This window comes from Sceloporus occidentalis, unplaced genomic scaffold (genome assembly GCF_023333645.1).
Source record: "Sceloporus occidentalis isolate IW3139 unplaced genomic scaffold, rSceOcc1.0.p SCAF_119, whole genome shotgun sequence".
Classification (NCBI taxonomy): Eukaryota; Metazoa; Chordata; class Lepidosauria; order Squamata; family Phrynosomatidae; genus Sceloporus; species Sceloporus occidentalis.
Window position 1 is genome coordinate 2,527,286 of NW_028317099.1, and position 15,511 is coordinate 2,542,796.

The 15,511-nt window shown below is 41.9% G+C and overlaps 1 protein-coding gene across 2 annotated transcripts in view; it reads right to left on the reverse strand.

Annotated features, from left to right (window-relative positions):
• The window catches only part of LOC149282332 (gamma-aminobutyric acid receptor subunit beta-4-like), a 168,492-nt gene that overhangs the window by 61,130 nt on the left and 91,851 nt on the right, over positions 1-15,511 (reverse strand). Inside the window, exons 1-2 of one of the 2 annotated variants that reach the window (XM_089498347.1) lie at positions 10,001-10,010; positions 6,795-7,017 (exon numbers count right to left, since the gene is read on the reverse strand). In XM_089498347.1, the coding sequence (XP_089354473.1) occupies positions 6,795-7,000 (206 nt within the window). In that variant the 5' untranslated portion in view covers positions 7,001-7,017; positions 10,001-10,010. Of the gene's footprint in view, positions 1-6,794; positions 7,018-10,000; positions 10,011-15,511 lie in introns of those variants that run through there. The other variant, XM_089498346.1, reaches the window with a different exon arrangement.

A 15,511-nucleotide genomic window follows, 5' to 3' on the forward strand; every position in this document is an offset into this window, starting at 1 on the left:
TGAATTAAGGGTAACGACAAATGAGAAGGATTTGGGAATTGTTATAGACCACAAATTAGGCAACAATGTGCAATGTCAGTCAGCAGTTGCTAAGGCCAGTAAGGTATTGTCGTGTATAAAAAGGGGCATCAATTCGCGGAATAAAAATATAATTTTAATATAATAAATCAATGGTAAGGCCGCACCTTGAATATGCTGTGCAATTTTGGGCACCTATTCTGAAGAAGGATATCATAGCACTAGAAAGGGTGTAGAGGCAGGCTACAAAATTAATAAAAGGAATGGAGCAGTATAGTTATGAAGAAAGGTTAAGAAATTTAAATCTGTTTAGTTTAGAAAAACGGCGCCTCAGAGGGGATATGATAGCATTATATAAATATATTTGGGGCCAATACAAACCATTGTGTGGTTTTATCGGAGTATGCAGAGGTTTAAACAGCAACTGGATGGATACTTGGAAAAACATAATATTCGGGGATATAATCTTTAATTATGGTGAAACAGCTTATTGATCCAAGGAGATATCTGACTGCCATTTTGGGGTCAAGAAGGAATTTTTTCCCTGGTTAGTGCAAAATTGGAAAGAGCCAAACTGGGGTTTTGTGCCTTCTTTTGGATCAACAGCAACAAATTAACAGATATAGGAAAGGCTGAACTTGATGGACGCATGTCTTTTTTCAGCCTATATAACTATGTAACTAAGTAACTATGACCTCTGTGATTGCCAACAAGTACTAAGTCATGTTTTGCTAAGGGGTTAAATACTTATTTCACGGAGTAAAATGCAAATCAAATTATAATTTATTTGAAATGTGTTATCTCTCACTGTTCAAATAAACCTTCCATTAAAATTATATCAGACTGATCATGTCTTTGTCAGTGGGCAAACCTACAAGATCAGCAGGGGGATCAAATATTTGTTTCCTTCACTGTACTAAGCCATACATTGACGTGGTAGGCCTCTGCTCCTGAAGCAGCCTGTCTGTACTAGCCCTGTCCCTAAAGCAGCATGTGCCAGCCTTGCCCCTTAAGTAGCCTGCCTGTAGGAGAGGACTGCTTGGATGAGGATGAGTCGGAATGAGCTGTCAAGGTTGTTCAGATGCTGGCAGAGTGTCTTATGAGGTAAGGTTGTATGCTTCACGAAAGAGGTGAGTTTTCAGAGAGCTTTTGAAGTTAGCATATGGGGGAGAAAATCTGACAGAGCGTGGAAGGGAATTCCGGGAGTGTGAAGAGTTAATGATGGTAGAAGAGAAAGGTCACGAGAGGAATGAAGAAGGCTGTTTAGTGGTTATTAGTGGCATTAGTGGTGGACCTACAATCCACAAATGGAAACGCAAGATTTCAAGGAAACTACAAGCAATACCGCACACTGATAAAAGACTTCGGACAATATTCCCACATCCCCCACTACTTTCATTCAAACAGCCTCCCAACCTCAAACGATGGATGGTGAAGAGCACCCTTCACAGGCAAACAGGAAATGGTACCCTTCCCTGCCAACAAAAGAGATGTGAGACCTGTGCACACATCTACACCACAGAAAAAATACTAATACCAGGCTCACACTTATACCACAAAATCAATGGCTGTTTTACACGCAAATCCTCTGTGGCATACCTCATTACGTGTGTTAAATGCCCAACAGCAATATATGTGTGAGAAACAGGCCAAGCATTGCACAAACGGTTTAATTCCCACAAACATACCATCAACCAACAAAAATAGAAACACCTGTTGGGCAGCATTTCTGTCAGCCTGGACACAACATAAGGGATGTTAAGCTCTTAGTACTGATGGGATTATTCCGCACCCAGAGGGAGAGAAAATATGGGAGGTCAAACTAATATGCCAGTTGAATGCCCTACGCACTGGCCTCAATAGAGACAAATAATTCATCTCCCACTATAACATTACAAATCATTAATCCTCTCACAAACATTGAATTAACTACAACCAATTTATTTCTGCTAACATTTGACACCTTCATGGATCTGACATGTTTCAAATGGGTTTTATGGCCCCACTAACCAAAGATGCTCTGAAAGAACTGTATCTATCTATTAGATCTGTTAGTCCTGCTAATTACAAACGAGGTGTGTATGTGAAATGTGACACTTCTATGAATTATAACATGCGTACCCGCAGCTCCTCCTTAGTACTCCTCACAGTACTATTGAAACAAGTGGAATATGTACAGGTAGGGAAGCGCAGGGTTAAACGATGTGAAAAAAATCGTATCCAGGACACTCTAAAATCCAGTCCTTTCCAATGATCTGTATAAAAGAAATAATACTATGGCACAGTAAAGTAAGTAAAAAGTGTGGCCCCTATTTATTGGAGCAACTTACAAGAGGTGATGGCTCACAAAATGAGCTACAACAGCATGAAAGTAAAGGCAGTCCACGAGGAATATGTGGTGATATGAATGGATGAAGATAAAATCAGCCTCTACGCGTTTCACCAGGTGCTGTCCTGGCTTCCTCAGGAGACAAATTTGCTGTTTTTGGTCAGCAAATACTGTGCCATAGTATTATTTATTTTATACAGATCATTGGAAAGGACTGCATTTTAGAGTGTCCTGGATACCATTTTTTTCACATCGTTTACCCTGCGCTTCCCTACCTGTACACATTATACTTAGTCCTGCTAATTTACTGCTCAGTACATTTTCCAATACCTCTGTGTTTATTTTACCTTTTTGTTAACCTGTGAACTGTGCTTTTGTATTTAGAAAATTCTGTTTTCGTTTCATTAGGAAGGGACCTAAGCTTTCAACTTGGTCTTGAAAGCTCGCAATTAAACTCTGTTAGCCAATAAATGGTATCATTTTAACTAGATTAAAAAGGTCCATATGAGCAACTCTATTGGTCGCCGGCAGGGGCCTCCTCTGCCATCAATCAATGAAGTGCAACTGCCGGCGACCAATAGTCGCTCATACAGACATTTAACTCTTAGAGCGGGGGGGCCAATATTCTCCCCAGGCCAAGTTCTGCGTCAGGAGTCGCTCGTACAGACTTTTAAAATCCTGGTGCCACAACGTGGCCCGGGGGAGACCATTGGCCCTCCCACTCCATGAGTTAAAGGTCCATACGAACGACCAATAGAGTCACTCGTACAGACGGACCTTTAACTCTTGGAGCGGGGAGACCAAGGTCTCCCCAGGCCAAGTTCCACCTTCAGGAGTGAAAGGGCCGTGCAAGTGACTCTATTGATCGCCTGCAGGTTGATGCCAGAGGAGGACCCTGCAGGCAACCAATAGAGTCGCTCGCACAGCCCTTTAACTCCTGACGTGGAACTTGGCCTGTCTCCCCGCTTCAAGAGTTAAACGTCTAACTCCTGACCGAGACCCTACGGATTTCTGCTCCCATTATCTACGCAGGATCACAGGGGTTAATGGAAGCAGAAATCCGTAGGTTCGCCGTCGAGTTAAAGGGCCATAAGAACAGCTTTATTGGCCTCCTCTAGCATCAACGCTAAGGCAACGTGTCTTTTGCAACGTCATTTTGGAGCCAAATTTGAAAGTATAAAAGCCCTGACCTCCCAGAAACCTTTGCTCAGGTATCAGCTGGCCTTTCCCTATACCAAAGCGTTATATGCCATTTGCCTACTCATGTACCAGACCCTACTTAGTAATTTAAAATAATGTAATAAAAAACGTACAATTTACACTTTCATCTCTTTATTGCAATGGCCTCTCGCTATTCACCATCTTATTTTACTGACATAATAATAAAAGCTACAAGAACCCAAACACAGTGTTTCTCAAACTAGGTTTTAATACAAAGTTATTAGTAAATATTAATTCATATGTTAACTATTTTTCATATTTAATAAAAACTGAGAGAAAAGCCTTGTTTATATTTTCTTTTATTTACCAAACTGCCTCCAGTTATGCACATCCGACCCCCAGCTTGCCACTCTGCCCCATATATGCCTTATACCTCTTATATGCCAGAGATTCCACTGTGCCCCTGATATGCCTTATGCTCCTTATATGTCAGTGATATCCAACTGAGCCCCCTGATATACCTTTACCCCCAGATATGTCTTATGCCCCCCTGATATGCCTTATAACTTCCAATATGCCACTCGCCCCCATTTATGCCTTATACCTCCCTATATGCCACTGTGCACCCCGATATGCCACTCCGCTCCCCATAAATGCCCTGCACCACCCTGAAATTCTCCCTGATTCACCACTCTGCCTCCCCCAGATATGCCACTCTCAAATTCATTATACCCCCCATACACCACTCTACCTCCCCCAGATATGCCATTCTGCCTCCCTGAAATTCATTATACCCCCCATACACCACTATAACTCACCCATAACCACTCTGCCTCCTCCCCCCTCCCATACTCCACTTTGCCTCCTCCCCCTCCCATACACCACTCTGGCTCCTCCCCCTCCCATACTCCACTCTGCCTCCTCCCACACTCCCATACTCCACTCTGCCTCCTGTAAGCAACGGAGGTTCACAAGGGAGCCGGGTAGAGAGGCAGAGTGGCCACCCTCCCATACACCCCTCTGACTCCTCCCCCCTCCCATACACCACTCTGCCTCTCTCCCGACTCCCTGGTGTTTTGTGAACCTCCGTTGCTGACAGGCCCTTACACTGCATCTTCATTGAAGCCTCAGCGTAAGTGAAGGGCAGTAACAGAGGCTGTCAGCCGGTGGGGGTCTGCATCGCACAGACAGCCTCCGTTACTCACCTTCACTTACGCTGAGGCTTCTATGAAGCTGCAGTGTAAGTGTCTGTCAGCAACGGAGGTTAACAAAACACCAGGGAGTCGGGAGAGAGGCAGAGCAGTGTATGGGAGGGGGGAGGAGTCAGAGGGGTGTATGGGAGGGTGGCCACTCTGCCTCTCTACCCGGCTCCCTTGTGAACCTCCGTTGCTGACAGGAGGCAGAGTGGAGTATGGGAGTGTGGGAGGAGGCAGAGTGGAGTATGGGATGGGGAGGAGCCAGAGTGGTGTATGGGAGGGGGGAGGAGTGGTGTATGGGAGGGGGGAGAAGCATTTCAGGAGGCAGAGTGGCGTATAGAGGGTTAAAAAGGCATTTCTGGAGGCAGAGTGGCATTAAGGGGGTTAAAAGGCATTTCACAGAGCACCCTGCCTCCAGAAATGCCTTATGCCCCCCATTTATAACCCCCCCCCCGCCCCACTTACCGGTACTTCTGAGTCTCCTGTCATGTAGCTGGGGCAGCGTGTAGACTGCGGGGGATCTGGATCTTAGTCGTCTCATAGTCAGACTTTGAGGTCTGATTATAAGACGACCCGATTATAAGACGAGGGGTATTTTTCAGAGCATTTGCTCTGAAAAAAACCTCGTCTTATAATCGAGCAAATACGGTAATTATGATAGCTCCGCATTAGATCAGGTTTGATCAGACAAAGCTTTTGATCTAGTCTAATTACTGAGATATTGCATATTTAATGAGGGGGCTGCCCCCCAACTGAAATTTTTTTTATAGATTTTGGTAGATATTCGATAGAACAAGTAAGATCAACTGTTTTTTTTATCTATCATGCAGGAGGTGGTATTCACAATCCTATTTTGTGTGCGGGGGATAGGAATACATACGGGTTGGCCCCCAACAAAAATTCTTTTTTTCCTAAATTAATATCAACATTTTGTTGTCTTATAATCGAGAAAATACGGTATTTACTTATTAGTAGCCCTACTCTGAACTCTCTCCAAAATGTCAACATTCTTCTGGAGATGGGGTCTGCAGAACCATACACTATGCTGTAGGTGAGGTCTACCCAGAGAACCACCTTTCTCTTACTACTAATGCCTCTAGCAGATGTCTTGGAGAACTGAAGGTAGGACGTATTCCTGTTGGATCTAGGCTGCTAGATATGTGTTTGCAGAATATATTAATTTTGGGGGCTATCAGGAGCCAATCATCCAGGTAGGGAACCCCTTGTATCCTCATTAACCTGACGTGCTGAGACTTCTCACAGGATCTCTGCAAAGAGTCGAGGAGCTGAAGACACACAGAAAAGAAGGGCCTGAAACTACGGATGGCAAGTTACTTCCATCTCAGAGACAGTTATTATCATCTGAAATGCAGTAGCAATTGGGATGTTAAGAAAGGTATCCAAGAGATTCAGCGTTGAGAGTTTCCGTTCTGAACTTGTAAGGACCAAACTTGTTGACTACTCTGAATTCCGCTAAAAGACGCAGTTTGCCTCAACCTATGGGCACTTTAAAAACTGGAGAATAAGTGCCATCTCCTTGCAGGGAAACTGGTACAAGAATTAGAACCCTTTTGCTGAGGAATTTGTTGAGGGATGAAAAGATGACAATTTTTTTGTTCTCTCCTTATGTTAAGCTTAGTCATCATAAACATTCTGGAAGATGGGTATTTAGCTTCTGTCGATAACCCCTGGAAATAACACCCATAGTCCACTTATATAAAGTGAACAGATAAAATCCAGCAGGAAGAACCTCAACTTCCCTTCTATCAACCTGGCATCAGGACCTCTGCTCAAAACACTAGTCTAAGGAATTTCTGAGCCCAAAAGGAGTTGGCTCTAAACATGAGCAATGGCTTCTTTTGCAGATAAAAGTTCTGTCTCCCATTCAGCATTCCAAAATGCCTCCCAACCCCATGCCAAGAGCTGCATGTCTAATACCAATTATATATATAATTAACTCGTATAAAACAGTCATAAATGTTTGCAAAAAATGAATGTTAAGATATGTCTCATAGTTTTGTGTGACATTCAAAGAGAATTCTAACATGTTATAATGGACTGTTGTTGTGTTACGAAGAATACGAACTAACCTCAGTCCATAAAGGACAGTGCCATCTGGATGCAACCGGATCATTCGGTTCTTGACTGTGACTCCATGCAGGAAGGATTTTTTATCATTTAAGAAGTAAGTATCTGGAAGCCATAGCTGGTCAGCAACCCGATTGTCCAGTGTGAGATTGAGTGGCAAAGCAGTGTATGCCAAGCGCTTATCTCGCCAACTCTGCTGGAAATACATGGTGATAGTATAGTCCTGTAATACGAGAGACAGAATGTAGAATTTAAAAAACATGGTGTGTGGAACTATTTGAAAAATTTAGAAATCAGAAAAAAAAGAGTGTAGAGTGAAAATTATAATAATGACGACTGATAGGTGGGAAAATAGAGATCATTTTACAATGAAAAAGGTTCACTGAATAAGTCAAACAACCGACATGCTAATTTTTTTGCAGTACATCTTGACCTTGTTATTAATAATGATCTAAAGAATATTAACATTTTCTTGCCGCAAACCAAAATAAAAGAATATCAAAAATAACTTTTACAGTTATAATCCATAAAAAACTAAACATACTGGTTTAGGGTAGATTTATTATTATGTGTTTTATATAGTGCCATCAAATTCCGTTGCACTGTACAATGGGTAGACAGGACATAAGTAGTATGTAACATAAATTGACTAACAGAGACAACAGGTGAGGAGGGCCCTGCTCAAACGAGCTTACAGTCTATATTCAATATTAAAGAATAATGCATCCATTTGACTCGACTAAATTAGAGGCAACCTGGTGTGGCACGTTATCATCCCAGTAGATACAGGGGTTGGTCACAGAAAGTTAAAGTGTATAGGGTGAAGCTGCAGTTGGAATGGTTGCAGTGTGCTACGGCACAGCGTTCCAACTGCCAGAATGGCCAAAGCATGCCCGAGTATAATATTGTAGGTGCATTTACAGGTGGGGGTAGCGCCAGCACAGTGGTCCAGTTGCCAAGTGACTAGCGCCAGCTCCATCCATTCAGAAAAATAAGGTTATAAATTGGAAAAATGTTTCCAAAGCTAATAAAAAAACCTACTAAATAGACCACAAAAACATATTTTTTCCAAATCTAGTCATCCTGCGGTCACGTTGAGTTGTTTGGGAGCTAAAAGGCCGCATTTAAAAAATGCACATTTTTCATTTGAGATTTTAACATCTTGTCATCCTGCGTCCATGTCTATTATGGGACATCTTTGAAGCTGGCCAACAGAATTTACCACCTAACCATATATTTTTGAAAACTAGACACCCCAGGGTATTTCACATGCTAGGTTTTTTTTTTACACTTTCCATGTACTAATACTACCACCAGCCTTTGTCAAAGTTTGTGCTACTAATTTTTTGGTGCTTTTTTTTTTACACACATTTAAGTATGAATTTACAGCTCCTGGTATATACCCCTCCCAAACAGCATGCAAATAGGTGTTTAGCAACATCAATTAAGTACAGGGATATCACTAATGCAGGGGTGTCAAAGTTTTTTCTACAGTGGGCCATTTTATCAGAAATGTAGGAGTGTGTGGGTAGCACTCATTTTAGCCTTCTAGCTTTATAATGCATATTAATACAGGGTTAATTTGGCGATAATGAAAATAAGCAGTGGACAGTTTTGATCAACTTTTATATGTCAATCTATCTGTAACGGGTTCACCAAGAGAGCTGTAGTAACTCCCAGAGATCACCCAGTATCCTCCTGTTGTCCCCTGAATAACTTCCAGCACCAGCCAGCATGCACACCTTGGAACCCTGCTATGTATACCCAATAAGTAGACACAACTTGAATTCCGTACAGCAGGAATGAACAGTTTATTCTTGTAAAACAGACTCGTATAGCCACAGAACTCTCATTAATAAACAGGTACATGTAGACAACCCAACCTTTAATCACCTTTAGCTACTGAATCCCCCCCCTGGAAGCAATCCTGTTAATGGGATTAGTTTACAGAATGGAGTTCCTGCCTGTTTGGCAGCCAGGCTGGAGCCATCTCTGACTACCTTGGGGCCCTGTATGACAGGTCATTCTGTCACTCTATCAAAACTAATTTACTTAAACAGTAAAACAAAGTCAGTCCACAAACCATTTAGGTTGGAACACACTGTGGGTAAAAGTTGGATTTAAGATGGGACTTAAACACAGGACCCTCACTCAGATGTCCAGATGGTTTCTTATGATGTTGTTCCAATCAGAGTATATAGTGGAGTTCCTCTTTGAGGTGGCTCCATTGCCCCTAAATCAGGCTCTTTTGCACTGGAGGCAGGGCTGGATTAAGAGCATCACGGGCCTGGTGCTGAGGATTTTTGTGGCCATTTTATGTGAATAAATAAAATAGACAGTGCAGGGGCGTACCTAGAGTATTTGGCACCAGGGGCGGTTCCTGTAAGTGGCACCCCCCCCACCAAATGTAAAGACATCTACAAAATTATGTTAAGAATATTTATTGCACCAATTAGTAAACTGTATGTCAACTGTAAACAACAAGAAATCTGAAAAAATAAATTTAATAAATAAAATAAATTAATAGTGCTTTCTTTAATAACCCTCCAAAAAAACAGCGTCCACATTGCCCACATAGAACCTGACCAGCACCCAAATTACACACACATAGGACGTGCCATCTTTGCCCCCAAACAGCCCAGCATGAGTCAGCATTGTTCCCAAACAGCCGAGTGTACGCCATCTTTGTCCCATAAACACGCTACCTGTGCAATCTTTGTCCCATAAACACCCTGCCTGTGCCATTTTTGTCCCATAAACACCCTGCTTATACCATCTTTGCCTTTTTGACAAATCAACTATACACCTATGATTAACACAAACACTTTTACAGTCACTCACTAATTCACTTTCATTCACACAATCATTTATTCTTTCACACAAATTATTTACACATATTTATTGATGCATTCTCACAAATTCATTAATTCTCTCACTCATTCACACAATTCATCCACACACTAATCCATTGATTTTCGCTCTCTCATTCTGACTCTTTATTTCAATATTCTTGCTACCCTCCTTTCTCCCTACCTACCCATTATCACCCCCTTCTGCCCTATCTACCCCTTCTCACTCCCTTCTCCCTATCTACCCCCTATCCCCCCGTCTCACTCCCTTCTCCCTATCTACCCCCTCCTAACTATCTACCCTCTGCCCCCTTTGAAGTTCACTTACCTTTCAGGAGTCCTGCGGTGGGGGTGCAAGGCCTCTGTCTCCCAGCTCTGCCACTGTATGGAACAGTATAGAGTGATGGGAGTTATGATGTACTTTAGAGCATAATTATAATGAAAAAGACATTGGAAATGGTACAGCATAACACCCATCACTCTCACACATATACCAATCCACACATATACCAATCCACACATACCAATCCACAGATTCCACACATACCAATCCACACATACCAATCCACACATATACCCATCGACACATTCCACATACCAATCCACAGATTCCACACATATACCAATCCACACATATACCAATCCACAGATTCCACACATATACCAATCTACAGATTCCACACATATACCAATCCACAGATTCCACACATATACCAATCCACACATACCAATCCACAGATTCCACACATCAATCCACACATACCAATCCACAGATTCCACACATAACAATCCACAGATTCCACACATAACAATCCACACATATACCAATCCACAGATTCCACACATACCAATCCACAGATTGCACACATACCAATCCACAGATTCCACACATACCAATCCACAGATTGCACACATACCAATCCACAGATTCCACACATACCAATCCACTCTCACTCAGTCTTACTGAATGATTTCCTACCTTCTTTTCTACCTCTTTTCTTACAGCAGTCTTTTCTTCTTACAGTAGGCTTCCTCTTCTTCTGTCTTCTTCCGGGTCAGAGGGCACTGTGGGCGCGGCTTCTGACAACAAACCCCGGCGCACAGCAGCAGTTGCCGCGCGGATCGCAAGGGAGCGGTATCGAAGGTCTTTAACAGACCTCCGGCTCCCTTGAGTGATTTTAAGCCGGTTCAAGGGAACCGGCTTAAAATCACTCAAGGGAGCCGGAGGTCTGTTAAAGACCTCCGATACCGCTCTCTTGCGAGCCTGCTCCTCCAGCAGCGGACATTACTGTCCGTCTCTGGAGGGGTGCCGGGAAGTTGGCACCCCCCTGATGAGCGGCACCCACCATAACTTATTGGCAGATCAAAGATGGGAACCAATTCTTATGAAAGGTGTCATAATTGGTCATGTAACCAGAGGGGTGTTTTCTTGCAAAAGAGCCTGATTTAGGGGCAATGCAGAACTCCACGATATACTCTGATTGGAACAACATCATAAGAAACCATCTGAGTGAGGGTCCTGTGTTTAAGTCCCATTGTTTTTAAGAACTGTTTGCTGTTTTTTTTTCCTTTGTATGTCTTGTTTTTTTGTAATTGTGGCACTGTGGAATATTTGTCTTTTCGTTATTAAAATATTCATAATCCAAATCTGTCTTTGGGCTCTAGTATTGATATCCACAAACCCTAAGAGAGGATAACACGTTACCATATTGTTATTAAGTTCTACAGGATATATATATATATATACACATACATATATATACCATATTTGCCCGAATATAGGCTGCACTCCCCCCACCATTTTAAGTCGGGGGTGCGGCCTATATTCGGGTTTAGCACAGGAATGGGCAATTCGTATCGCCCGACGCCTGGGATGTGCAGTTCCAGGAGGCGGGCAGGCAGCGGGGTTAGGATACAGATCCCCTGCAGCACTGCAGGGGACCTGCTTCCTACTCTCGGATACGCTGAGACAGCCTCCCCTGCCAGCACTTTCCACGGAAGCACAACTTCCGGTGCTGGAACTTCCGCCGTGAGAAGTGCCCGCAAGGGAGATTGTCTGTCTAAGTGCATCGCGTAGACGTTCACCGGCGATGCACATAAACAACCTCCGCTGCTGGCACTTGATGTGCTTTAACAATATCCCTTGCTGGGATGTCCCACGGGTGTAAAATGTGTGCATGCAAATAGTAGAATCTATTTAGCAGGTTTTTTCATTACCTTTTATAGATGAGTAAAAGCTTTTTCAACTAAAAGTTTGAAAAAGTAATTTTTTTCTAATTTTTTCACCATATTTTATACTTTTTTTTTTAATAGTAAATAATATGATACAATCAAAACATATAAAGAAAGCCCTTCTTGAAAAAAACAATATATAACTTGTGTGGGTTCAGTAAACGGGAAAGAATAAAATTACAGCTAAACATGAACGGCGCAGAAATGTTAAAACGGCCATTGTCACGAAGGGTAAAAATAAAATCAGCCTTTGTCACGAAGGGGTTAATAAGGGAAAAAAGTTAAAACAAGGGGCTGATTTAAATGATTTGTATATCAACTCTAACAATAGAGTGGATAAAATCTTAGAAGCCGAGAACATATATACTACCCCAGAAGATATAGGTAATGCTTTCAATGTCTCTAATTTATATAATTTGCCTGATTCCTCCACAGACGCAAGCATACTTTATTACTTAGGCAACATGACTATCCCTAAAATAACCGATATGCAGAGAGAAACTTTAAATAGAAAGAGGAATAGATAGATTAGAGCCGGTTAAAACACCTGGCCCGCATGGGTTTGGAAATGTGTTTTACAAAATATTCACACATTCTCTCTACTTGATTAACTAACACATTTAATGAAATTGTCTTAGCACCATCCATTCCTAGCGAGTTATTAAACACAAACATCATCCGAATCCTTAACCCCTTCAGGGTTTTTTTTTTGTTACTACGTTTGCACTAAAAGACCAGAGCAGTTTTTGTGTTTTTCTCATGTCTTTCTTCAACTGTAAATTCTCTCTTCTCAATAAGTAAACTTGTGCATTCGTCTTCAGGCGAACATGAAAACAAGCCCGAAGAGTCCTTTTTTTGTTCGTTCCGAAGAAACGTAGAACAGAATACGGTGCCGGCAAAACGTAGGCGAAGACCAAAATTTCAAACGGGAGTGAGCTGATCCTCGTCTGTCCAATCAGCTCGATTTTGTGACATCACGCTACAGGCCTACTGCCTATCCTGTCTTCACTTAGATAAATTAAATAGAATTTATAAATAATTATTTAATAGAATATATAATAATTTAATACATTATATTATTATATATATATTTGTCAGTCATATATACTATAGTATACTAGTGTAGAGTGTACTGTAGACATTCAAGACATCTACTAGTGTCTAATCTAAAATCATTATAGTAATATTATATAATTCATTTTAGCTAGCTTAATAATTAATTAGCTATAAATAAAATTAATTACTAATACCTTATTTTGCTTGAGACAGACTGTCAGGTAGAAGGGTTAATAATTTATCCAAAGATTAACCAGTCCACTACTACCTTTAAACTCAATCTAGAATTTGATAATTCATTTTATTATTAATTAATAAACAAATTATTAATAATAACTTAGTTAATAATTTAATAACTTTATAGTTCAGCTAATCTTATTAGTACTGGTGCTGCAGCTCTTTAGTTTGTGCTGTTTTAGCAACAGCAAGAGACCAAGTAAATTTTTCTTAATTAATATTTAATTTTATTTCATTTGTTTTGCTCACCTCAGTCCATCAGTGAAGTGAACTTGTTGGGCTAGTGAGTGCAGCCGCATAAGTGCTGTGTATTTTTGTTCAGCAAGCAGTGAAGCTAACTGTTTTGCTGTGACATTTTATTTTCTAATTTATTTTCAAGAAAGATTGACTGTGTGACGACAACACCTGTACTATGCAAAGCTTCAAGGTACTAGCTGTAGTACGAAAATAATTCTAATCTTTAATCTTAATCTATAATATATTATATAACATAATAAATTCTAATTCATAATCTATAATATAAGTAATTCTAATTCATAATCTATATTCTATCTATAATCCATAATATAAGTAATTCTTCTAATATATATTATATAACATAATATAATAAATTCTAATTCATAATCTATAATATAAGTAGCGATTATAAGACGACCCTGATTATAAGACGACCCCCCAAAATCTGAACATTAATTTAGGAAAAAAAGAAAAAGCCTGAATATAAGACGACCCTAAAGGAAAAAAGTTTTACCAGTAAATGTTAATTCATGTAAACTATTTTTTTAAATAAAAGCTATGATTGAGAAAAATATTTTTTTTGTTTTTATTTCCTTGTATTTTCCAACCTGTCCCCCAGTTACGCACATCTGCCCCCAGGCTTGCCACACCAATATGGCACTGTGGCCCATGATATGCCTTTTAACCCTCTATATGCCACTGTGCCCCATGGTATGCCTTTTGACCCCCTATGTGCCACTCTGCCTCCAGAAATGCCTTATACCCCTATATCCCATTCTGGCATTTAGGGGGTTAAAATGCATATTATGGGGCAGAGTGGCATATAGGGAGGTATAAGGCATTCCAGGAGGCAGAGTGGCATTAAGGGGGCATTTAATAGAGCACTCTGCCTCCTGAAATGCCTTATACCTCTAGTTAATCTTGAGTTAATAATTTAAATAACTTGAGCACTTTGGCAGATTGCACACAACAGCACAGTGCAGTTGTGCATAGTTTTACCTTTTCAGCAGTAGCACTGAAGAGAAACTTCCTCTAAAATTTGAAATGGATCCTCCTTTTGGGACTAAGGAGGGACAAGCTCCATCTACCACCACCACCACCACCACCAGCACCACCACCAGTTCTAAGATGCAGCCTTTGCGTCAGTCTGGTCGGCCAAGTAGGCCAAGCTCTCGCTTATCATTTGGGGAAGCATTGCTTGAAGGATCATCAAGTAAAGGAAAGGCACCAAAAGCAGGCAGTAGTAGTGCTGCTAGGCCCACAAGCTCTATGTTTTTTTACGGAAAGCCTAAAGCACCAGAAGCACCTTCAAAGTTAAAGGGTTGCACAACTAGTACTTCTACTAGCCCCGTGAATAAAAAGAAGTGCCTTTTGCCCCAAGCAGAATCTTCCCCATCCACAAACAGCATGCAAGGTACCAAGCAAAGCCAAATGAGCAGCAAGACTCAGAGGGGTTTTCCCGAACCAAAGCGATCTCATTCCTTCGTAGGGAAAACCACCACCACCTCTACTCTACTGTTCCCACCGGTACCGCCACGCCATGTCCTCCTAGCACCTCTAGCAATCCACCAAGTCCTTACAATATTTTTGTAAAGACAGTTAGAGAGAGGGCTACACATAGTGGAACTCCACCTAGCGAGGTACCAGAGGAGCCTGAGACTGAGAGGCCAAGTGCAGAGTCTGTTCTTCCTGCTCGCACTACAAGTCATAGCTGTGCTATTGGGGAAAGATGCAGAAGAAAAACGTAGTGCAGGCAGCATAGCTGGTGGCCGTGGTACAAAAACAATAACTAGTACCATCTCCAGAGAGAGTGGAAAAACCCCAACAGCTGTTTCTGAACCAATAGCAGCAGCAGAGTATCGGGTCCGGCGTCGCGCCGATCACGGCGCGGCACTGCCTCGTGGCAGGCCGCGCTCCCGGACTCCCGGTCTGCGGGCACAAAGTGCCGAGCACGAGCCGCGCACCCGGAGAGGAGGGGGGCGGGGCTTAACCCCGTTGATGCAACCTCCCTCTCCCACAGCCACCAGAGGGAGGGGGAGGAGATAGACCCAGCTCTGTCTCCCTCCACTCAGGTGTAGCAAGGGGGAGGGAGACAGGCACTGTGGGTG